This window comes from Citrus sinensis, chromosome 9 (genome assembly GCF_022201045.2).
Source record: "Citrus sinensis cultivar Valencia sweet orange chromosome 9, DVS_A1.0, whole genome shotgun sequence".
In the NCBI taxonomy this organism is placed as follows: Eukaryota; Viridiplantae; Streptophyta; class Magnoliopsida; order Sapindales; family Rutaceae; genus Citrus; species Citrus sinensis.
The window spans coordinates 23036797-23061024 of NC_068564.1; the positions used below are offsets into that span (position 1 = coordinate 23036797).

Genomic DNA, 24228 nt, shown 5'->3' on the forward strand with positions numbered 1-24228 from the left:
AGGTAGGTACAGTTACTCCTTGGTATGTAGATATTATCAATTACTTAGTTACCAAGACAGTACCAAAAGAGATAACCCGTGCACAAAAGGCCAAGATCAAGAGTGATGCCAAGTACTATGTGTGGGATGAGCCATACTTGTGGAAGCATTGTTCTGATCAAGTTATTAGAATGTGCGTACCCGAAACTGAATTTACTTCTATTCTCACCTTTTGTCATACTTTGGCTTGTGGAGGACATTTTGGACCAAAGAGAACAGCCCTTAAGGTACTTGCAATCGGTTTTTATTGGCCATCACTATTTAAGGACGCATATTTGTTTTGCAAATCTTGTGATCGTTGTCAGAGAACATGTAATTTGGGACCTAAAAATCAAATGCCGCAATCTCTCATCCTTATAGTTGAGATTTTTGTTGTTTGGGGCATCGACTTCATGGGACCATTTCCTTTATCATTTGGTAATTTTTATATTGTTCTTACAGTTGATTATGTTTCAAAATGGGTGAAAGCAAAAGCCACCCGAACTAACGATTCTAAGGTTGTGGTAGATTTTATAAAGAGTAACATCTTTACAAGGTTTGGAACACCAAAGGCAATTATCAGCGACAGAGGCACTCACTTTTGTAACAGGTCAATAGAAGCCCTCTTTCGAAAATACAACATCACTCACAAGATATCTACATCTTACCATCCCCAAACTAGTGGGCAAGTTGAGGTGTCTAATAGGGAAGTGAAATCAATCCTTGAAAAGACAGTTAATCCGAATAGAAAGGATTGGAGCCTACGGCTTGATGATGCACTTTGGGCATATAGGACCGCATACAAAACTCCTATTGGTATGTCACCCTATAGGTTGGTATATGGTAAGCCTTGTCATCTTCCAGTGGAACTTGAACATAAAGCATGGTGGGCTGTGAAACAATGTAACATGGAACTGGACGCCGCCGGCCAACACAGAAAGCTCCAATTGCAAGAATTAGAGGAAATTCGAAATGATGCCTATGAGAGTTCACGAATCTATAAGGAAAAGACTAAGGTTTTTCATGACAAGCAGATCTTGAGAAAGAATTTTAAAGTTGGACAGAAAGTTTTGCTATTCCATTCTCGCCTTAAGTTGTTTCCAGGTAAGTTACATTCTCGATGGGTTGGGCCTTTTGTTGGTATTAATGTTTTTCCTCATGGTGCAGTTGAGATCAGAAGCTTAAAGACAGGTAAAGAGTTCAAAGTTAATGGTCATAGGTTAAAGCCTTACTATGAAATTTTTCAAACACTCAATGTAGATGAGGCTCCACTTTATGAACCTGCATACGTTGATGAGTGAAACTTGAGAACCAGGTCAGGCTGAGGACAATAAACCAAGCGCTTATTGGGAGGCAACCCAATGGCTAGAGAAAAGATTTTGAGAGCACGCCATAACAGATTTGATTTTTCTCCCTCTCATTCTCATATACTTTACCTACGTTGTGTTGAATTTTGTTTGTTTCTGTTTGTGTGTCTCATCTCATTTTCCCATGTTTAATTCTGTCTTTTGTTAGCTTAGGCTTACATTGAGGACAATGTAAGAATTAAGTGTGGGGGGTGGATTTCGAACTTAATTTTTGTTGCTTCGTCTTTTTCTTTTTCTTTAAAACAAAAAAAAAACAAAAAAAATGTTTTGAATATTAGCCAGTGATAAGAATTTAATTGACAATGAATATGGTTCTTAGAAAGGGTTGAATATTACCTTAGTTTATATTTGATTCTTGTGTTGATTTCCTCTTAATTGAGATTCTTTAAACCATGAGCACTAATATCAATTCTTTCATAATTTTGTCTTAGAATTTGAGATTGACGCAGCCTGAGTTGAGAATTTTAGATTGAGTATATGACTGTTTGTCTTGATTCTTATCTCCACAATACAGTGTAGTATACACAGGCACCATAGTCAGAAATAGCTACCTATAACCCTTAAGAGTGAAGCTATCCTTGAGTAATTTGGGCCTATGTACCACCAGTATGTAGAGGATAATCTACCATGAGAAGAAGGCTACCTTAAGGGGTAGAGTGAAAGCTCCTGACTAAAAAAAAAAAAAAAAAAAAGAACTTCAAAAGAAAATGCACACAAATGCCTGTAAAAGAAGAAGAAAAAAAAATTGGAGATCAAGATGATAAGATTAGTTTGACCTACTCTTTTCTTTGTTCGAGGCAAAGGCTGTTGACATTGAAGATTTTGGGAATGAATTTTAATTGAATTGATTCACACACACACTATGAGAATCAAAAGAGAGATAGGATTGACTATTGAATTAAAGTTAGAACTTTGATAATATTTGAAATTTTCTTTGAGCTATATGACTTATACAATCTTTGAGGCTATTTTTATTCTAAATTCTTTTGTTCTTTGTTCTCAAAAAAAAAAATTGCAATGATGTTTGTGGGTATCATCGCTGAAGCCCTCACGAGACTATAACTCGTCCACTAGGGCCGCCTAGGGGTTTAAAGGCGTGTTGCATACGCTAAATGCAATCGTGATTTCCTACGAAAGTTGACTAGTTTAGGTTTTCTTTTTATTTTTGTTCTAGGTTTGCTCGAGGACCAGCAAAGAGTAAGTGTGGGGGAATTTGATAAGTGCATATTTTTCATATATTTTGTTATTAATTTCTCTGTCTTTTTCTTGTTTTGATCTTAAATATTCTAGTTATTTTAGTTAAATTTTAATTGAATAGGGAATTAATTAATATACATATTTTACCCTTTTATTATATATTTACTAGTTATTTTTATTTCTTATTTTTAATTAATTGTATTATTTTATTGAATAGGGAATTAATTAGAGATTATGAATAAAAAGGGCATGAAGAAGTTCAAATTGAGAAGGAATAAAGATTAAATTGGAAGACAAAAATACAGTCAAAATTTGATAAAACCGAGTGGAAGAAATCAAAGCAATTAATCCAATTGAGAAATGTTGAATAATTAAAAGATTTAATTTTTTCCAATTGGCAATTGGAGTACACGTGCATGGTATTGCAAAAGTGGAAAGCATTTAAACGGGCCCGCAATTGACTTTCAAAAGTTGGAATTAATGGCTTTTGGTGGAATTAGAATTGAAAAAGGATTTCTTTATTCTTGTTGGAGAAGAATTCGGTCAACTAGCATTATAAAAGAAGAAGGAGCCGCAAGAAGGGAAAAAAAAAACAAAGGAGAAGAATTCGGGTAGCAAGAGACTTTGGAAGAGGGCAGATCCAATTGGGCAGCAAGAGGAAAATCAACAGCCGCTTGAATTAATCTTCATGATTGGTTTTATCAATTCTCTTATTCCCAATTCAATTATGTTAGGCTAGATTTTTATTTAGTTGAGGGTGAATTTAAAACCCTAAACATGCTATGCAATTAAATTTAAATTCTATCATTTAATTTATTTAATTGAGATTGTTTATGTTCTTCTATAATTAATGTTCATGGTTTATTCTTATTTTATTTGAGTGGCCAATTAGATAGGACTTGAATAAATTTTATTGCTAGATTAAAATTCTTGATCCGTAATTGTCTTGATATTTTAATCATTAGTAGCAGGTTGGAATTAATGATTTCAATTGGAGAACATAACCTAGATTAAATAATCCGAGCTTGTGTGTTTATTGCCTAGATCAACCTAATATCTTTCTTTGTTTAATGCTTCCATTATCTTAAATTTAAAGAGCTTGTTTTAAATTATTTAATGGTTAGAGATTATGTGAAGAGCTTATTTTGCCTAACGACACACTAAGGAAAGATTGAGACTAACAGAGCTTATTGTTGTCTACGGTTGATAGTTTCAATATAAATTAATGATAGAATTAATATATTATGTGCATGTTTGGTGGTGGCGAATGATCCTTTAACCAAAGTTTTCATCATTATTATTTCTTTCTCATTTAATTAGAGTTTTTATTAAATTCTTGTTCGTAGTTTTAATTTCTTTACTTCTTACTATTTAGTTAAAAATTCATAAACCCCCTTTTATTTTTAATTGGCATTTTCTTTAGTTAGATTAATTTATATTATTATTACTATTACTATTACTATTATTTTATTTTAAATCGGGCTTTGGAGTTAATAATAAATATAACTAGCATAGTCTCTGTGGGATCGATCCTTACTCGCTCTGTACTAATTATTTATATTAATGGTAAGGTTTTAAATTTAGTACACCTTAACGACACTACCACCAAGCAATTCCTTTCCACTAGCTGCCTTCATCTTCATCTTTAGTTGATGATCTACCAAAATTTTATTTTAATGGAACACAAAGCATTGAAATATAGAGCATTAGGGGGCAACGGTTAATTAAATACCATCTGGGGCCTTTGCAAATTTGAAGTGGAAAATAAATAAATACTAAACGTCAACTTTTGTATCAAAATTTGGAGTGGTGAAATGCAAATATTCCACCTGTGCTCCAAACCTCCAACTATCTTTATTTTTCTTTTGTTTGGGCTGTTTTGCCAAAGCAGCATAGATATGGGCAAAGGAAAATGCAAAGAAATCATCGGAGAAAGAGCACGAACAAACTTTACAAAGATCTTTAAGCCATGAAATGGTGGTGCCGAAATGAAATTGAATCACGAGACTTGTTGCAGCACATACTATCAGCAAGTAAAAGAACTTAAATATTACGCTTTTTATTCCATTCATTACAGCAAGAAGTACTTTAAAATATGTAATATGGTACATATTCACAAACTCAACAACAGACGAGGACCCCAAAAAAACAAAAAAAAGTATTATTACAATGAATCAACGTCTAACTCAAAATTGCTGTTACTCACAGCTACTGGTACAAGTACACCCACAAAAACTCCGGTAACTCCAACAATGGGAAAAACCGTGGCAGGCAAATATAAATAGAATTATTTTCCCGGGGAAGAGACTGTCACAGAGAGAAAGAACACACCACCAATCAAACTATAATTAACATGGAGCAAGCTGACTGCTGGTACAGGCAAATTCGCATCCTTTCCTTTTAATCAGATTATGTCACTAAAAACTAGGACAAGTTTCTCTCACGCATAAATGATTCTATCTTCTCAACGTCTTCTGGAGCATCAACACCGTGAGCTTCATGGTCTACCTTTATAACCTACAAAAGTAAATGTTAAAATTTTGGGGTTCTGCATTTTGACAAGCAAACACCCGAACATCATGTGTCATTCTCACTATGCGTTATTTCAAGACCATTTTCATTTAAATGGTCCTGCAGCATATTAATATTGCACCAGAAAAGTTTTCTTTTATTATTTATCTTTATTTTTTTGGGAAAAGAAAGACAAAAGAACTATGAGGTCACAGATACGTATAGAAGTGATATAAGACAACCAAAAACTTACAACAGAATCAATTAAGGTGTTGCAAGGACAAAATTTCACCCAGGCAAAAAAATTGTAAAATAAGTTTGTTGTACCTTCATCTTATAGCCATTCTCAAGGACTTTCAGCTGTTCTAGATCCTCTTCTAGTTGTAGGGGAGTAGGATGAAGGCCTGGATATATCTTCAGGAAGTTTGAGTCATAGCTCTGGCCCAAGAAATTAAGCACAGAATTATAAGTTCACTGGACAATATAAAATGTGGCTAACACAACAAAAATTACAGAAACATGTAACCACCACAAAAAAAAAAAAAAAAGCTATCTGTTTTCTTTCAACTTGAGTAATATGAAACAGGATACAACACCTGAATTCCAAGATGAAGCAAATATGGAAATTGTGGATTGACTTTTCCTGACCTACATCAAGAAGCAGGCAAGTTCATCAACCAGGCCCAAAATGTTACCAAGAGATGGTAGTAATAATAGCAGAGAACACGTATATACGTATGGATATGTATACTCACTTGTTATATGGAATTAATCCCCTTGAAAAATATATGGCATAACCATGATTATCCACAACACATTTCACCCGATTTGGATCAAATGCATCTTCAGGTTTTAAAGATGTCACAGCAGTACTGAACACTGCATCTGGGGCTGCCTGCAGCAGAATTAGTGAATTTTAACACAAGCTCAATGTATAAGATATCATAAGAAATTATCATAACATGCCCACTCCACCTGTTCAAGATTTTAAAGTAAGGTCAAAGACACTTTGGTGTTGTTCAAAGAAATCTTTTGACTTGAAATTTGAATTAAGATATGACAATACTAATAATGGTAAACAAAGACTCAGTACTCTCATGATGCATATTTATTGCATAATAATAATGATAACAATTAAAAAAAAAAAAAGGTGCACCTGCAGAGCTTTCACAACACCATCTATAATCTCTGGTTCAATAAGAGGTTCATCTCCCTGAATATTGACAACAATATCGTACTTCTTCTCCAGCTTTTGTAATGCTTCGTTGCATCTTTCAGTACCTATAAGTTAGAAAGAGAATGTCAGCGAATATAAACACAATGTTAAAATTGCAGTAATTTGTTACCATTTCGGCAAGATTCTGAAGTCATTATCACATCAGCACCAAATTGTTGGCAGCATTCTGCAATCTTCTCATCATCCGTTGCCACAACTAAACCACAAAAAAGAAATGAATGACACATTACCAACATGAGCAGCAGAAAAAATTAATAATCACAGACATGAAAATTAAAAATCAAGGACACAAAAAACTTGAAAGTACTGTCCAAGGAATTTTCACATAAATAGATGTCAACATTTCCTGTTTTTTAAACTCTCAACTTCAGCCCATATCCCCATGAAATTTAGAGCAAAGATGGGGATCACCATCGGGCCAGAGGCCGTATTCAACATGCTCTTCCAGCTACATACATCACTCTGAATCCATATCTAACTAATGGAGATTCGCATCTAAGTTAAAAGCCAGAAATGAAAACAAAAACACTCTCTTCAAGAGTATTCTCCCAGCATGGATGGAAGTTGATAATCAGATTGAAGGACAATCTATAAAGGATTTCATGGTGGTTTGGACAAGATTACAAGCAGCAAAATTTTTTTAGCATTGCCATGAAACAGTCATACCCAGGTGATCCAATGTGGTTGCCAGTTTGGACCTTTCCCATGTTCTCTGCAAAATACCAATTAGAATGGTGAGAAAAAGAAAGAGATATAAAATAAAAAACAATATCTACCGAACAAGCCCAGCCATTTTAGTTATGTAAAGCAATAGCTGTGAAGAAATCTGAAACTATTACATAAATAGCCATTCTTATGCAAATCTGACTTCTCATCCATTTAATCTTCAACATAGGGTGCTCAAGGCTGGTTTGGTTTCATCTGATTTGTACATGCGACAAAATCTTAAAGTTGAAAACTGAAACCAAACTTGACCTTACAATAAACAAACAGAGCCAGAAATAAATATTTTTAATTTAACCTCATTTCGAGCTCAATGCCAACTATTTGTGTTCAAAAAAAAAAAAAAAAAGCCAAACCACCAATCGCTAAACTTTAACCAGACAACTCCACTAAATTGATATCCATCAATAAAAGTCTTCACATGATGATCATAGAATTAACATAATTCAATAAAAATTTGGCTAAAAGATGAGTAAGTTCGCTTGCTCTCTCCTTCTTCATCATCAACATTATAAGTCGAAAATCAAACATTAAACGATATAATACAATTCATTTGACGCACAAAAACAATTGATATTTGATAACCCCGACAATTCCTGTGAATTAACATAAAAAATAAAGCGAAAGGGCAAATGTGTACCTGGATCATAGGTTTACCGAGGATATTAACAAGGGGTTTGCCCTCGAAGCGAGAAGAAGCGAAACGGGCGGGTATGATACCCACGACCCGGCTCCGAAAGTTCTTCGATCGACCCAGATAGGCGCGCGCACCGACGGCAACAGCAATTGCTGCTCCGGCTACAATGCCGTGCACGATCCACGACTTTGTTGAGGAAGAAGATTCGGACGGCGAACATATTGATTTTGAGCTCATCTTTTAATCTCTCTCACTCTCTAATTCTGATTTTACACGACTATGAGAAACTGGCATACTGATCCACAATCCACATCTTATTCAACGAAGCTTCCTAATTGCTTTGAAGTTTGACTGACACTTCGACTCTTCTTCTTCACTCTTCACTATCTTCACTTCAGCAGAGCTTTTTTTGGGTTCATTGGGCCGCAAGAGCCACCATCGGTCTTTGGGCCGATGAGCCCAAATTGGTCTCCAGCATGCACAATTTGGAGCTTCTAAACTTCGAGAGCAATGCCTAATATTATTACCAAAAACTTTTCAAATAAGATTTTATTATTTATTTAAAGAGTTATATCAAATATTTAAATATTCAAAAGACATTTCAATTAAAATTCTTTAAATAAGAAATGATTCTCTCTCTTCAAATTTGGAGAGTTGATTTCTCCCTCTTCAATTTATATTTTATTACTTTTCATTGAAGAAAGAGAGAGAAGTGTTTTAATTACTATTGACTTTTCATTTTAAAAAATAATTATTTGATTAAAATAATATTAACTTATTTCTATTCGAGAAGTCTTTTGGATAATATCATATTTTTTTACCTTTCTAAATAGATATTTGAAAAGTAAAATTTATAAAGACTTTTGGAGATGCTCTAAGAGATTAGTCATATTTGGTTTTAATTAAGAGTACTTAAAAAAAAGTCTTTAATTAAGAGTAATATACCAAAATATTCATGTCTCACGTGGGAGTTTGAGTATATGTGGAATTTTTTCGTTAAACAACTCAGGAACCTAATACCAAATAATGAGTTTAAATTAATTAAAATTGACACATGTAATAAATAAGTCAGATTCGGATAATGTGTAAGAGCATCTCCAAAAACTTCTATTAATTTTATTTTTCAAATATCTATTTGCTTACCCATGTGGCAAATAAAAGAGTGAAAAAACATGTTATTCTCTAATTGCTTCTTATGCAAATCTGAAACTATTACGTAATAGCTGTGAAGAAATCTGAAACTATTACGTAAATAGCTATTCTTATGCAAATCTGACTTCTCATCCATTTAATCTTCAACATAGGGTGCTCAAGGCTGGTTTGGTTTCATCTGATTTGTACATGCGACAAAATCTTAAAGTTGAAAACTGAAACCAAACTTGACCTTACAATAAACAAACAGAGCCAGAAATAAATATTTTTAATTTAACCTCATTTCGAGCTCAATGCCAACTATTTGTGTTCAAAAAAAAAAAAAAAAGCCAAACCACCAATCGCTAAACTTTAACCAGACAACTCCACTAAATTGATATCCATCAATAAAAGTGTTAATAATGATAATATTAATAAAAATAATAATAACAATAATTAATAATATTATTATTAAATTTTATTAACTTTATTATTTTAGTTATTATTAATTATTGTTAATATTATTTATTAATCATAATAATAATAATAATAATAACAACAACAATAATGATAATATTGTTAATAATGATAAATTAATTATTTTTATTAATTATTAATACTATGGGTATTTTGGTAAATTAATTCTCATTCATCATTCTCATTTATTTTGCCAAGTAAACACATCAATGACATTCCAGCACATTCCTATTTTCATTTATTTTTGTCAAGTAAACATTGAAATTTTATTCTCATTCCTCATTCACATTTCAGTCTATTATCATTCCCAATCTATTCTCATTCCACCTCATTCCCATTTTCATGAATTAAACGCACCATAAGTGCAAAACACACAGATTTCAGGAAGAATGGCGTGGGAAAGAAGGCAAGAAAACAGACGCGTCAAAATCATTCAACATTTCATTGACTAGAGAGACTACTGATTTCAAATCTCATTAATCGATTTCGGGAACTTCAGTTCAACTTATATCACAAATCCAAAGACAATCATAATTCCTTCTTCAAAATCTTTGATCGGCATTTTAATTTGCTCTGATTTTGTACACCAAATTAAGAAAAGGATAGTGATTATTAGAGCCCTTTGATGGAACCTAACATGATTTTCTATGAACCCCATTTGTGGAATTGCCGGTTTGTTTTCCCATACCGTAAATTGTAAAATGTACGTTATGTGATCATCATCATGATTTGGTTCAAGTTTCATGAATATTGATCGTTTCAAAAATGGACCACGCCATGCTCAAACGTTTTTGCTATTTTGTGAAACTTTCTAATGACAAACTGTTTACTAATTTGGAAAACTTGAATAAAAAAATGAATATCAATCCCAAAAATATGGACTGCGATTCACATGTTCTTGTACGATCCCAATTTCATTTTTTCATTTGAAATGAATTCTCTTATATGCTCGCATAAAAATCAACACATGAATACTTCGGGCAATAGTCAATTTGACATCTACTTCATACTTACCTCTCAATACTTATCTCTCAACGCAGATTTTTCACAATAAAAATGAGTTAAGGCGAGTTTGAACCCTAAAGCTTTGAAGACAAAGAAGTAAAAAAAAAATTAAAAAAAAAAGAGTTGCATCACAATAAAAATGATACCAAGACTTATAATATTTAACCGTCAAGTCCGTATAGTTTCAATATGAAAACTTTTCATGAATCAAAACTTTAGATTAATTTCACATATTTTATATGAATAAGGTTTTCGCACATTTAATAATATTAAGCATGCATATTTGATATTTTCTACTGAAGAACTTGCAAGTATACATATTCAAAAAAGTACTACAAATCTTTCTCTTTCAGACCAAAAAAAAAAAAAACATATAACTCATTGAATCATCTGCTTTAATCATCTGCCAAAATCATGTTGAAGAAGATTGATCATATTCAAGATTCCTTGACCAACTGAACCTCCGTTTTGAAGAGAAGAACAGAGAGGGAGTCAATGGAAAAGTAAAGAAACCCGGCGGGAGAGTGAGTCACAAAAGACCCAAAGCTCTTACCCACCACACAGTGCCAGGCCGGGCCGTACGCGTCATCAAACTCCTTCTTGAGTGCCCGAGCGAGGTGGGTTGGGTTAGGGCGGGAGGTCTTGGGAGCCGATGATTCTGAATAGTAATCATCGACGAGTGATCGGGTGAAGCGCAGCGCATGCTGCTGCATGTGGGCCGGCATGTCCGATGATCTCAACCGCACGTTCAGGCTGATTGCCGTGGCCGCCAAGTTCACTTCCTCCATTTTTTGGAAGAGAAAATTAAAAAAGAAAAAAAGAAAAAGCTTACAGGTTTAGAATAGGAATGGCGTGACACAGAGAGTTGGTGAAACGAGTTTGTTTGACTGAATCTGTCTCAGGATATTAAAAGTACACGGCAACGTTGCATTACTGGCCGTGTTGTGGGTTTCTTCACTGCCCACTCAGAGCTTTACATGTGTTCCGAAAAAAACATGAATTTGTTTTTGCGGCCGTTTTGATTGCAGTGTTATTTTGTCTCGCGGGACCGAGGAACCGTGTGAACAGGTTTCGTGAGTTGTACTGACGCAAAGGGTGTGCGTAACGCTTTGATTCTTGTTGACCTGACTCTTGTCATTTCTCATGCTACATTTTTGCAATTGCCGCTAAAATTTTGCAACGTCGTTGAACCTGCGTCTATATACATGTATAAATTACTAATAAATTATAGGGATGGATCCTAGTAATTGAGTTTTAAATTTTAATTTAATGGATAATAGAATATTAATATTATTAATTATAAAATTTATTATTCAATAAATAAAAATGGAATTTCAGTCATTGTTGATGAATTTCAGTCATTTGAGCAGTTTCAATTCGAAGTTATTGTATTAATCTTGAAAATGTCTTGAAGTATGAGGTCCAGCTATGTTGCAATTGTGATACGGTACCACAGTTGCTTTCAGTCATTGGATTCAGTTAATGCAACTGTATAACTGTAGATCCAATGAATGGTTGCAACTGTGGTATCATACCACAGTTGCAACATAGTTTTGCCCTGAAGTATGATATGTTTTCTGATATTGATATTGATGGATTAGAATTTTCATAGTTTAAAGTCTTAAAATAAGTTTTACATATTGAAAGAAATAATCCACTTGATATACTTAATTATATTAAAAAAGTAGATTTTTTTCCAAATGCATTTGTTACTTATAGAATATTATTGACAGTACACGTAACTTCTGCTTTTGTTGAGAGAAGTTTTTCTAAATTAAAGTTAATAAAATCTTATTTAAGAACTACAATGTCACAAGCAAAATTAAATGGATTAGCTATATTAGCTATTAGAAAGATTCAATAGCTAAATTAGAATATAAGATTTTAATTAATAATTTTGCATCTCAAAAAGAAAGAAGAATAAAATTTAATTAATTAGTCATTTGCATTAGTAATGGCTTGCGGCAAGGATCATAGCAAGTAGGAGCAATGATTTAAAGTTCATAGGAAGATTATGGTTGTGGGTGATGAAGGTTTAGAGTATCTTAAAGGGTTGGAATTTGCGGATGACAAAACTATTTAATATTCATGTGGAAATTAATAATTGTTGTAATTCAAGATATTATTGATATATAGTTGAATTTTGAGCTACTTGATGTTCTTGTGAGAGTTGATATTTTAACATTAGAAGGCCTAAAATAAAATTTCGCCTAAGACCCTCAATTGGTTAAAGTCGGCCCTGACTTTAAGACTTGTTTGAGATTAAAGTTGGATAGCTATAATTTAAAAGTTACAGCACTAGTGTTTGGCAAATATTAACTAGTATAGCTTAAAATTATGTTGATATAATTTTTCATTTGTATAATAAAAATTCTATCATAAGTTTAATAATTTTGTCAAAATTATTATTTAAAAAATATATTTACTACATAATATTAATTTTTGTTTTATAATTACAAATTTTCTTTCCACAGTAGTTGTAATTTAAAAGTTACAGTATCTCAATCCCAAACGGGACATTAATCATCAAAATCCTCACATGATCAAAAGGAGCAAAATTACAATCACGAACAAGTCTATTCAACATCGAAACAAAACAAGCCCCTATCATATTTGTAAAATTGCCTCTTAGAAACCTAACATAAAACTACAATATTATGTTTGTATTTAAATGGGCATTGATGATTTTCAAGACACTGTGAAGTTTGAGCTTGACAAAGCCAACTCATTGAGTTTCGGGTTATTTGCCTTTTAAGATTAGATAAAATTTTGCAAATTATTGCAACCAAGTTTGAAATTTGAGCTTTGGGTAAATAGTGACCGGGTCTTGATGAGAATGAGAGGAAATGAAGTGGTGGAAATGAGAAATAGGGTTCAAGATAGAATGTAAAGTTTGTCGACCCTTGGGTAAGAGTGGACTTGATGATTAAAGTAGCGATCATGTTGAGTTAAAACTAACCTATAATGTAAACACTAACCATAAAATTGTTCCAATTTGTATAAAAGCCATGTTTCTATTTTATAACCTTGAGAGATCTGTTAGGCTCAATTCTATCAACACTCTTAATACAAAACAAAATTTGAGTACTTGACTCCGGAAGTAACGTACTAAATGAGCCTTTGGTTTAGTGTGAGAGTCCTTACACCTACAATAGTAAGAGTAACGGTTCAAGACTTAATAAAAGAATTATGTGGGTTAATTTTAGTCATTTCTCAATTATCAAATAATTGAGTGAAGACAATCTCTTCCTCACGAAACGTAAATAGAACGGATACCTCTCGAATATTAAAGAGAGTCTAAAGAATATGAACAGTACTTTAGAAGATCAATGTACATACTAAGAGGAGGTTCTCAATTGTAATATTTAATGTAATATCAGTAACAATCTTATATAACAATATTAAAAAAAAAACTCTCAGAGTAACGTAGTCTTTACCTATTTTTAACACTATTTTCTTATTATTATTAATAGAAGTCAATAGTAATTTATTAAGAACAATCCAATCAAAATATAAATTTTGTACGCGTACACCCAACCCTTTCTGCATGCATGTTGTCTTCGTGGTTTCTGTTTTGACCCTGTCGCATTAATATTGATAAATTAATTGTCACGGTAATATTTTTATACAAAGAAATTTAGATTCATAATATTGTTAAGGGAAAAGGAAACCTACTCCCCAAAATTGGGGGAAATAATTATCTAAACCCTAAATTTTTAATAAAAGACATCCAAATTTGTTTTTAACTATAATATTCTTTGTACATAATAATTAAAAAGTTCACTTTAAAATTCTTTAATAAATATGAATATAATTTAAATAATTTAATTTGTCTAGTAGACTAATAATATTATAATATTTTTAATATACAAAGTAATATTTAAAATGTAAATTTTTATATTTATCATAAAAATTTTAAATAAATCTTTGAGTTAAATAGATTTTACAATTAATAAAATATATCTCATGTATTTATAATATTAAAAAATGATGTTATATAATATTGAAAATAATTTAGAATTTTATATATTTATTTGAATATTATGATTCTATTTATTATTGCAATTTAGTTTAATACAATATAAGATTGTAAGGTATTAAACATTTTTTGAAATTAAATTATTTTAAAATGTTTATATTTTTACATTTATTTTAATATATAAAATTTCTATTCATTATAAAATATTGGAGTTAATTTTTTTGAATTAATAAAGGTAAAGAGTATTATAGTTAAAAAAAAAGTATTGATGTGTGTTATTGAAAATTTTAAAATCTGACTATTTTCTCAAAATTTGAGGATATAAGTGTCATTTTCCCAATTACTAATACAATTTTACGATATAAAAAATTTAATAATTACGCAGCTTGCAAATTTGTATAAAATGTTCGCATAAATTTTTTTTTTTAAATTTCAATAACAAGAAATAATCTCGTTTACAAGAAATAAGTTTTTCATCGAATTGATATTGATAATTGTTAATTATCGACACACGCGTGGCAATATATTACTGGTCACTTGTACACACTGCAAAATATCCACCTGAGAAAATCTCCTCGTCGGCATCATCACCATCCACACTCTTTTTAAGTAGAATCCAAATAAACTCCACACACACCACAAGCATCCCATAGCTCTCTTTAGATCTCCACTTTTTGTTCCGACGTCCGACCTGCCTCTGTTCCGATGGCCACCGTGCTCGAGTGCGTCGCCGTTCCTCGCGCTTCGGCTTCTTCGGTTTTCTCCTCCCCGGCTAAACTTTCGTCTTCTTCCATTAATTCGATCTCTGGCCGTCGGAAATTCGCCGAGTTCAAGGGCCTTAAGGTCAGACCTGTTCGCTCGTTCGGATCGGTGAGTCAGGGTTCGAGTTCGAGCTTCAGACTCCGTCGCGGTGCGCAAATCGTGTGCGAGGCTCAAGAAACTGCCGTTGAAGGTCCGAATCGTTAATTTAGCCTCTGTTTAGATTATGCAATTTTGTTTAAATAATTGGAAAATTAATGCTTTGAATTGTTGTGTTTATGTTATACTTGAGCTGTTGTGAAATTGAAATTAAAAAAAAAAAGGTTATGTTTTCTTTGAAATTTTGAAAATAATTAAATTGTTTATTTATGGGGATTTTATAGAACTCAATAAATTTTTTAAGAGCAATTTGAAATGGTGAAGAAATAATGAACAATCTGTTTTGTGGGATGACAACATATGACTGGCTATATTAGGGTGCGTTTCGAAGTGCTTTGTTCTTTCTAAGAAAGTACTTCGGAAGAAGCACTTCGGGTGCATCATTTGCCTCTCCAGAGTATTCGAAGTGTATTTTTATATTCATAAGCAATTCTGCACTTTTCTATTTCAACCAAACATAGCTTCTTGGGTTGTTTGAAATATCTTTGATGCTGATAAAGTCTCTTCCGAACATATTAATAATGCACAATTACATCATATTATGAACATAAGTCATCTGTTTTTCTTGAAATTTGCAGTGCCTGCTGTGACAGATGCAACATGGCAATCACTTGTTCTTGACTCTGGATCACCTGTGCTTGTTGAATTCTGGGCTCCATGGTGCGGGCCTTGCCGGATGATCCACCCTATTATTGATGAGCTATCAAAGCAATATGTGGGGAAGCTAAAATGCTATAAGGTTAATACTGATGAGAGTCCTTCAATTGCTACTAGATATGGAATTAGGAGCATCCCAACTGTCATGATATTTAAGAATGGCGAGAAGAAAGATACAGTGATTGGTGCTGTTCCTAAATCCACTTTGACCACCAGCATAGAGAAATTCTTGTAGACATGGTAAGTAAAGGACGCGTTTGCTAGAAACAGGCTCTCTGTAGCATTTGTTTGTTTGCCTTGTAGCTTACTATGCCTTGGGTTAAGATACTTTGCTTTCCACAATAAATTATCTTCTGCCCTTGTATAGTTATGAGGAGATGTGATTGTGTTTCCTGATTCCATTACTAAAGTTAGTTGTCTATATATTTCTAACTTCTACGAGTAATTTCAATAGAAGTCTGCTTTTTATATATACGTATGAATTTTATTTGATTGCATCTCCTCCTTTATTTTCTGTTGATAATCTTGGTTAGTAAGTGGCCATCTGAGCCTGTGGGTATAACAATTTAACTTGGCCAAATTATGTCCGCTCTTGAGTTGCAAGCAATATCCAGAAACAATACATGGCTAAAAGGAACTTATTATTTTTCAACCAGTTTTTCAACTTTTATCACATTCACTACTACTAGTATAAGGAGTTCTACTTCTACAACTCTCCACTTCCAACCTCTTAATGTAGAATAGATTAACATTTGTCCCTTCAAAACTATCCTTCCTATGTATCTGTCTAGTTCACTCTTTGCGTGAAGCCTACTGTTTAATTAGAGCCTACTGTTTAATTAGTCATTGCACTAGATTTTAGAGGGCCCTGTGGGATTCGGCAGCTACAGCTTGATGATATTAAGTGTCGCACCAATCCAAGGCCAATATGCTTATGAAGCCATTTATAGTTTGATGATGCTATTCTCTTTAGTGTCACTTTTGATATCAAGAGTTAGCTGTGAATTAAGTGATTCTAGTAAGTGCTTGTTGAGTAGAATGACTTTGGTTGCATAACATCTCAAAGTTTTTCAGGGTTGAGGTGTATTAATTTATGTTGGTAGTTGGATGACTTTGGTGATTGGAGATCTTGATTGTGGAGTGGTTAATGAGAATGGTCAACCATAGGGTTTTAACTGATGAATGCCTTCTCTCGTTTAGTATACTGGTGGGTGTTCCCATTTAAAAGAGTACGTGGAAGTTTGAGGTAATAGTTTTCATTTCTCATCCTTGGATAAAATATTGACAGTACTTAGTTTGATATTACGAAAGTCTTTTGTTGTCTTATATCATTAGATAAAATGGAAACATTGAATTTGATATTACAAAAAGTCGATCGTTATCTTTCTGGTATTTCATAGTACAAATCTTGTTACCTAAGATGGATACAATGTGTTAATTGTCTCCTTGTTCATTAGTCAACTCAAGAGTCGAGACTTGGACGTCATACTTCTAAATTCAGATTTTTAGGGTGATGCCGCATTCTAGTAGATGAGGAATAAGTTTTTAGGTGTAAGCGCATATGCTTGGTGATGATCCTACCGGAGTATAGTACTGTTGTTGCTAAAGCAGTGCTCTATTGTCTGTATTTTCAGAAAATTTTGCATGAATGCTGGTGTCCATCAAGTGGATTTTAAAACTCAAATCCTTGATTTTTCTCCTTGTTTTGCCATCTATCTTTGTAGTTCCAAATGCATGAAAATGGGTGCTGAAAAGCATCTAATTGCTACCTTATCATTCGACAGGGTCTTGGCGCTCGGGACAATGGAAGATTTTTCATTTTGGATGGGCCATTGATTCTTTTAAATTGATCATTACAACATACTTTGTAGTAATTTATATAGAAAAATTATATGTAATTTACGAAATGGTAAATACAAATTAACAACTTACATGATTAGTCAGTTATTTTTCTTTTTTCCCTATTTATAGTCTCCCAGTGTTATTCATATATCTAAGAAAAGGAAAGTAATAAACGAAATCCTACCGTTAAAACCCAGATTTGCCTAAGTGACTCACAACTAAGCAAAACAATGCAAAAATAAAGTAACATAGCAGCGGATTCAGGTGGGCTAGGGGGGTGAGTTTTGCCTGTTAGGTCCATAAACCCGCCAAATATCACTACTACGATTGAAAGAAAGATGGTTTTCAAGTTCGTCCCATAAATAAATGGCTGCTATAGGAATTCAATCCAAACAATTACGGAGTTTCAATACAAAGATGGTTTTCAAGTTCGTCCCATAAATAAATGGCTGCTATGGGAATTCAATCCAAACAATTACGGAGTTTCAATACAAAAATGAGCAACAGAGCAGTGAATTCAAGTAGGTTTTTGATACTTTGCTCATGACTGAAGCATTGCCTACAAAAAAGAACCTCCATTTGGGGAGGGCTTATCTTATTAGTCAAGTTTACCCGCTGGATTTGAATGGAGAGTCGTTACTAGTAGCAAGATTCTGTTTCAGCATGATCTTTTTGTTGAGAAAATATGCTCTTTAAAAGCATATGTGTTTATTTAATTGTAATAAATAAATACATATGCTTTCAAACATATGGTGATTACATAAACACATATAATATGATTAAATTGACTTTAATTTTAATATATTAATGCAATTAAGATATTTGAATAAAATATCTCATTTATTTTATTAAATGATATTTTAATTGCATTAATATATTAAAATTAAAGTCCATTTAATCATGTTATATGTGTTTATGTGATCACCATGTAGATTTACAGAAGACATAAATACAAATTATCTTATGATTAAATAAATTTAGTTCGCAGTTAATAAATGAAGTTGGACACTTTAGTTAGATATAGACTGTAATGAATTCATTAAATGATTTGTCTTAATCATGTATGAATTTATTGATATTATATGTATTTATGTGATCACCATGTGGATTCACAGAAGACATAAATAAAAATTATCTTATGATTAAAGAAATTTAGTTCGCAGTTAATAAATGAAATTTGGCACTTTAGTTAGGTATAGACTGTAATGAATTCATTAAATGATTTGTCTTAATCATGTATGAATTTATTAATGTAGTACGACTACATTGAACATGATCACATACGAGATTTAATTAAATTTGTAATAACTGTTAGACTTATTAAATCTCATAGGCATTGATTTTATTGTAATCTTAATCTTGAGTTAATTATAATTTCATGATTGTAATTGTTATTCCATTTGAATTATCAATGGGCACGACACATACTTGTAGTCAAGATTATCTTGTATCTTGGTGGGAGTAATTATGAGTATTGGAATTATAGATTGACAATATAGAATTTGTACAACACATCTCTTGATGGGTTTTCACCACTTGATCATATAATTCTCTGGCCAGAGTGTGTCAACATATTTAGTATGTTGAAAATGATCATTAGAGAAAACTAGTAAAAATCAAGGAACAAGATGTAATTAAATTGATTGGACAGTTGAGATATCGATTTAATTAATGATTTGGTACAAATGATTGTACAGTAAAGAAATTAATGTGGCTTGAGACGAATTATTATTCGAGCCACTATTGTATATTTGGAATTAAATAATTGGACTAGTTTAATTACAGACCTAATTATTGTAGCCACTATTGTATGTTCCCAAATGATCCCCGAGTTAGCTCATTTAATTGATTACGCCGCTATTGGATTAATAAGAAAGATAACTAGCTATTTGAGTTAAAAACCTAAATATATTATTTAGTGAGAGGCTCCATGTAATATGCTTAGTGTAAGAGGCCTTATGTTATTTTACAAGGTGGCCCCTATAACACATGAATAAGTAATGTTGCCTTTGTTTTTTATTTTTTAATTTAAATCAAATTTGATTTAATAGAATTAAAAAATAGAAAATATGGAGCCTAGAGTTTCCACTAGATAGAAATATAAAAAAACTTATTTTCTCTCAAAAGAGAGAGATGCCACATTTTATACAGATCAGAGAAAAATAATTTTTCTCTCTAATCTTGAGAGAAAAAATTTCTCCTACTAGTTGCTATTGGTAGTGATAAAGGCGCCCACACGTCAAGTGTAGATCAAACATGAGTCATAACCTGAAAAATTATTGGTGACAGTTTGTAATCTAACAAGCGTGGTGGTGACAATTCGTGATCTAACAAGCGTGGTGGTGACAGATCGTGATCTAACAGTTGTGGTGATGACGGATCGTGATCTGGGAGCCTAGTTTCACTTCAGCGGAAAAAGCAAAGATTGTTCATCTTCTCAGATTGTCAAGGTACAATTTTTAGATTATCAATTCTTATATATTGTATGAGATCGACCATAATTTGTTTTTAATTTAAAAAATTAATTTTTCTCCAACACTTTTGTCAACAAAACTTTTGTCCAAAATTTTTAATCAACTAATGTTTTCTTATACAGATATGGTTTTAGTGACAAATAATTATGAGTTCAAGCTCGTGAATCTGTGATCATTTTTTTAAAATCTAATTTCTACTATGGGTTTCTCTAGTGTTTCCATAAAATAATCTGTGAGAAGGGCCTTCGATTATTCCCTGGGAACCCATTTTACATGTCATAAGATTGATTGTTGTCTTACTATTACCCTCATTGGTAATGATTTCTCCCTCTTTTTTTTTTCATTTTATGATTGTATAAACTATTATTTATTCTTTGTTTTTAAATATACGTTAGAGCATATCTATAATTACAATTAACTCCGTCGCTTTAAAACAACCAAGTTAACAAACAGATATCTATAATCAGAAATTTATTAAAACTATTTTATATCAGTAGTATAATACTGACACGCATATTAATGGTAAGAAGTGTTACATAGCAAAAATGGTAAAAATGTTATTTATATAACACTCTAGAAGTAAATAGTATGCAACTTACTAGACTATATATTATACAAAAATTACGTTTTAACAGTGAATTTTTGGAATCGAATGCAATGACAAACATATCAATGTCAATGTTTTGGATGGGTTTTGAAACTTGAGTTGGTATTTGGTAACACATATGACATTATTTTCCACATGTCGCTATCTTATCATCTAATATTTTGATTTTTCTAGCGAAGAATTTTTGTTACTTTATTTTATTTATTTATTTATTTGGTTGTACTAGGCGTGCAAAACTTGAAGCACACTTTCAATGATTAGCAAAGAAACTTTAATTGTTTAATTACCTAAACGCATTGACAATAAAATGTTCTTAAATGGCCACTATTAAATTGTATTATCTCATTTAAGAGAAAACTTTATTTAGATTACATGCATCAATTCAGTGACACACCCTTAACCTACCCGAACGAAAGACTTACATTGATTGGACGTACGTGTACTTTAGGGGTGTTTAGAATCCAATCCGATCCGCTCAATCCATCTAATCCGTACAAATCCGACCTGTAAAAATTTGATCTGTGAATTGGTAGATTGGATTAGATTGAAAATTTGAAAATCCGTAGTTGGTGGATTAGATATAAATTTATTTATGTAAATATGTAAAAATCCGCGAATCCGCAAAAATATAAAAAAATATTTATTTAATAAAAAAATTAAACTTGTAAATATGGCATTATACTTACTAATAAATAAATAAGTTACATTAACACCACATTATGTCTTATTCGATAACAATATAAAATAAAAATAATTAAATAAAAATATAGTTTCCCAAGCAGTTAATTTTCATGTATTGATCTAAACAAATAAGATTTTTTTCTTTTTAGTGTGTTATATTTTAAAACTTTGAATGTATTTTCTAGTTTTATTTAAGTAATTAATTAATTTAAATCTTATTTAATTTTGAATTTGATCGGTAGTAAAGTTATTTTTATATTAATTTTTTTATTTAGTTAGTTTGTAGATCGGACATAATTAAAAAAATTTTAGCCCGCAAACCAATCCACAAACATATGGATTGGATTTAGATTGAATTAAATTAAAAATTTATAATCTGCAAAATCGTGGATCGAATATGGATTGATATCCAATCTGTAAAATCTGATCCGTGAACACCCCTAGTGTACTTGGCCCATGTTACTATTCTTTTCATTCAATCAGATCGACATTATTAAGAGTTAACTTTGCACAACAACAATATCTATGATGATTATAAGACCATAAGGGCTAATATTTATATGTAGTTATTTTTTGATAATGTTATTTATTGCAATTATAAATAGGGTTCGACTATGATACCACAATGGTACCATACCACAGCTGGATCTAGTCATTAGATCCAGCTCTGTTGACTACTGTGGACTGGATCCAGCTATAGTAGGGTACCACTGTGGTACCATAGTTTTACCCTTATAAATAATTAAAAATTTAGTTAGTAACGGAACACCATAATGTTGTCAATCGATGGTGTTAAGTGATGTTGAGGTTATTATCAAAGTAAGTTTGTTAATGTTAATAAAAAATTTATTTGAATGAAGGGAATATCTTTTATGTACTCTATACTTAACCATAAATGATGTCGCTTGAATTCTGACGGTTAAGCTTTAATTCCCTCACAATCTAGAACGGGTGGTTATTAAAAATTAAAAATCACCATCCATTCAATTTTTTTTTTTTAATTCTTCTTTTGTTTTATACCAATTAATTTCGGGTCCAGCGATGTTATTACAATAGTAGCATACCCCAGTTTTTACCTTTTCCTAATCCACCGTTAAAATGCAAGTTGAAACTAGTTAAATGGCTAGATGTTTCTATTGGGTTATTAACGCTATAGTCCTTAATGTTTGTTACAAAATTAAAAAAGTCGAAAAATTCAAAATTTTGATACATAAATCCATAATATATTTAAATATTTTATACTTAGTGTATTGATCTCGTTAATTTCACTAATAAAATGACTTATCCTTATATTTGAATTAATAAATTTAAATTAATACTTTTTCTTATTAAGCTGGCACCCATTTCGTTAATTTCTTCCTTTTATGGAGGTAGGAGGTCAATTTCTGCAAGTTAGAGAGGGAAAAAAAATAAAGATGAAATAATCGATTTTAATACTACTAGCTTAATGCAAACACAGTTTGTATGCAAAAAAATGGGCAAATGAATGTTAGATTTTTATTTTATTTTTTCGAAAAGATCAGGATGGATGCCTGCCTAGGGATGGTTAGTGGATCCATCTATAATGGATATACATAATATTCATTCAAAATTTTTTTGAATCCTAGAATGAATATTTTAAGATTATATCTATATGATGGATATGGAAGGATATGAATAATTGTTTTTGTCCAATGGATATCCAATTAACCAAATTTAAGTTTAAAATTTTTAATTTTACAAAATAAAAAATTGAAAAAATGTAACAAACAAACAATCTAAAAAGTACCAAAAATGCATGAATCCAAAAGTGCCCTTGACTAAAATATTTATTGTCAAATATGCCCTCACAACAAAATTATAGAAAATTTTAGAAAATTAGAAAAACACTTACTTGTAACACTCTCCTGTTGCCGGGGAATCACTGCCTACCCTATCGCCAACGACGAAACTTCATCAAATGTCGACACCGCCGACATAACTAGATTTGGAAATTTCATGATCCATACAACTGTGGGAGCAGTCAACGACAATCACAAACTGTGAAGGTGCACACGCTCGAAACGTGCGATCACCATGTGGTGGCCACGGCTCTTAAATGAGGCACGTGCGCCAATGCTTCCATCATTTGCTATTTTCCAAATCCGACGCCACCTTCATATAGATTATGAAATTCACGATCCCTTGGTACGAGTTGTGTTGATTGTGAGTGATTTTGGGTCATCAGTACCTGCGGTGGCATCGGAACTAAGCACTAAGCAGCAATTTTTTTTTTTCAAAGTTTCTAAAACAAAAATATTGTTAATTAATTGTTTTGCTTACATTTTGTCAACGAGTCCGGCTGCTTTTTCTATGACTGATGATAGTGCAGCCCACCACCAGAATAGTGCAATATTTGTTTAATTATTATATTTTATACGATATAATTTTAATTATGTTTTAAAATTAATGATTTTAGGAAATATAAATAAAAATGATTAAGAATTTCTTAAGGTAACGTATCATTAGTTAGTTTTTACTATATTAATACCTATGGACATCCATGAATATCTATATCCATGTACATAAAATCCATATCCATATCCAATATATGTCCGTCATAAATAATTATGACTTTGTACAAAAGTAGATAATATACACATCAAGAGACTTATTCTTTAATTACGACTTCTAAAAAAAAAAGTTTTCTTTTATTTTTAATATGTTGAAACTTTTTTTGAATTATTAAGTTATAATATATTGATATTATCTTCAAAGTATAGGAATTTATATCAAATGTCGAGCTAAT

The 24228-nt window shown here is 31.8% G+C and overlaps 2 protein-coding genes across 2 annotated transcripts; one reads left to right on the top strand and one right to left on the bottom strand.

Annotated features, from left to right (window-relative positions):
- Nucleotides 1-4616: 4616 nt before the first annotated feature.
- On the bottom strand, nt 4617-8064 carry LOC102621706 (3-deoxy-manno-octulosonate cytidylyltransferase, mitochondrial). Its single transcript, XM_006464679.4, has 8 exons — nt 7694-8064; nt 6997-7042; nt 6440-6526; nt 6250-6374; nt 5849-5988; nt 5690-5741; nt 5421-5531; nt 4617-5099 (listed from the first exon to the last, which is right to left on the bottom strand). The coding sequence occupies exons 1-8, from the start codon at nt 7925-7927 to the stop codon at nt 5007-5009; spliced, it is 888 nt and encodes a 295-aa protein (XP_006464742.1). The 5' UTR covers nt 7928-8064; the 3' UTR covers nt 4617-5006.
- Nucleotides 8065-14888: 6824 nt separating this feature from the next.
- On the top strand, nt 14889-16329 carry LOC102621218 (uncharacterized). Its single transcript, XM_006464677.3, has 2 exons — nt 14889-15234; nt 15779-16329. The coding sequence occupies exons 1-2, from the start codon at nt 14988-14990 to the stop codon at nt 16090-16092; spliced, it is 561 nt and encodes a 186-aa protein (XP_006464740.1). The 5' UTR covers nt 14889-14987; the 3' UTR covers nt 16093-16329.
- Nucleotides 16330-24228: the final 7899 nt, after the last annotated feature.

What these genes read in the sequence shown, in the direction of transcription:
- LOC102621706 (XM_006464679.4), bottom strand. Translation starts at nt 7,927, where the DNA reads ATGAGCTCAAAATCAATATGTTCGCCGTCCGAATCTTCTTCCTCAACA. An exon ending in TTCAGAATCTTGCCGAAATG is followed by an intron (nt 6,375 to 6,439) that starts GTAACAAATTAC and finishes TCTAACTTATAG; the next exon opens with GTACTGAAAGATGCAACGAA. An exon ending in AGAATGGCTATAAGATGAAG is followed by an intron (nt 5,100 to 5,420) that starts GTACAACAAACT and finishes TTACTTTTGTAG; the next exon opens with GTTATAAAGGTAGACCATGA.
- LOC102621218 (XM_006464677.3), top strand. Translation starts at nt 14,988, where the DNA reads ATGGCCACCGTGCTCGAGTGCGTCGCCGTTCCTCGCGCTTCGGCTTCT. An exon ending in TCAAGAAACTGCCGTTGAAG is followed by an intron (nt 15,235 to 15,778) that starts GTCCGAATCGTT and finishes TGAAATTTGCAG; the next exon opens with TGCCTGCTGTGACAGATGCA.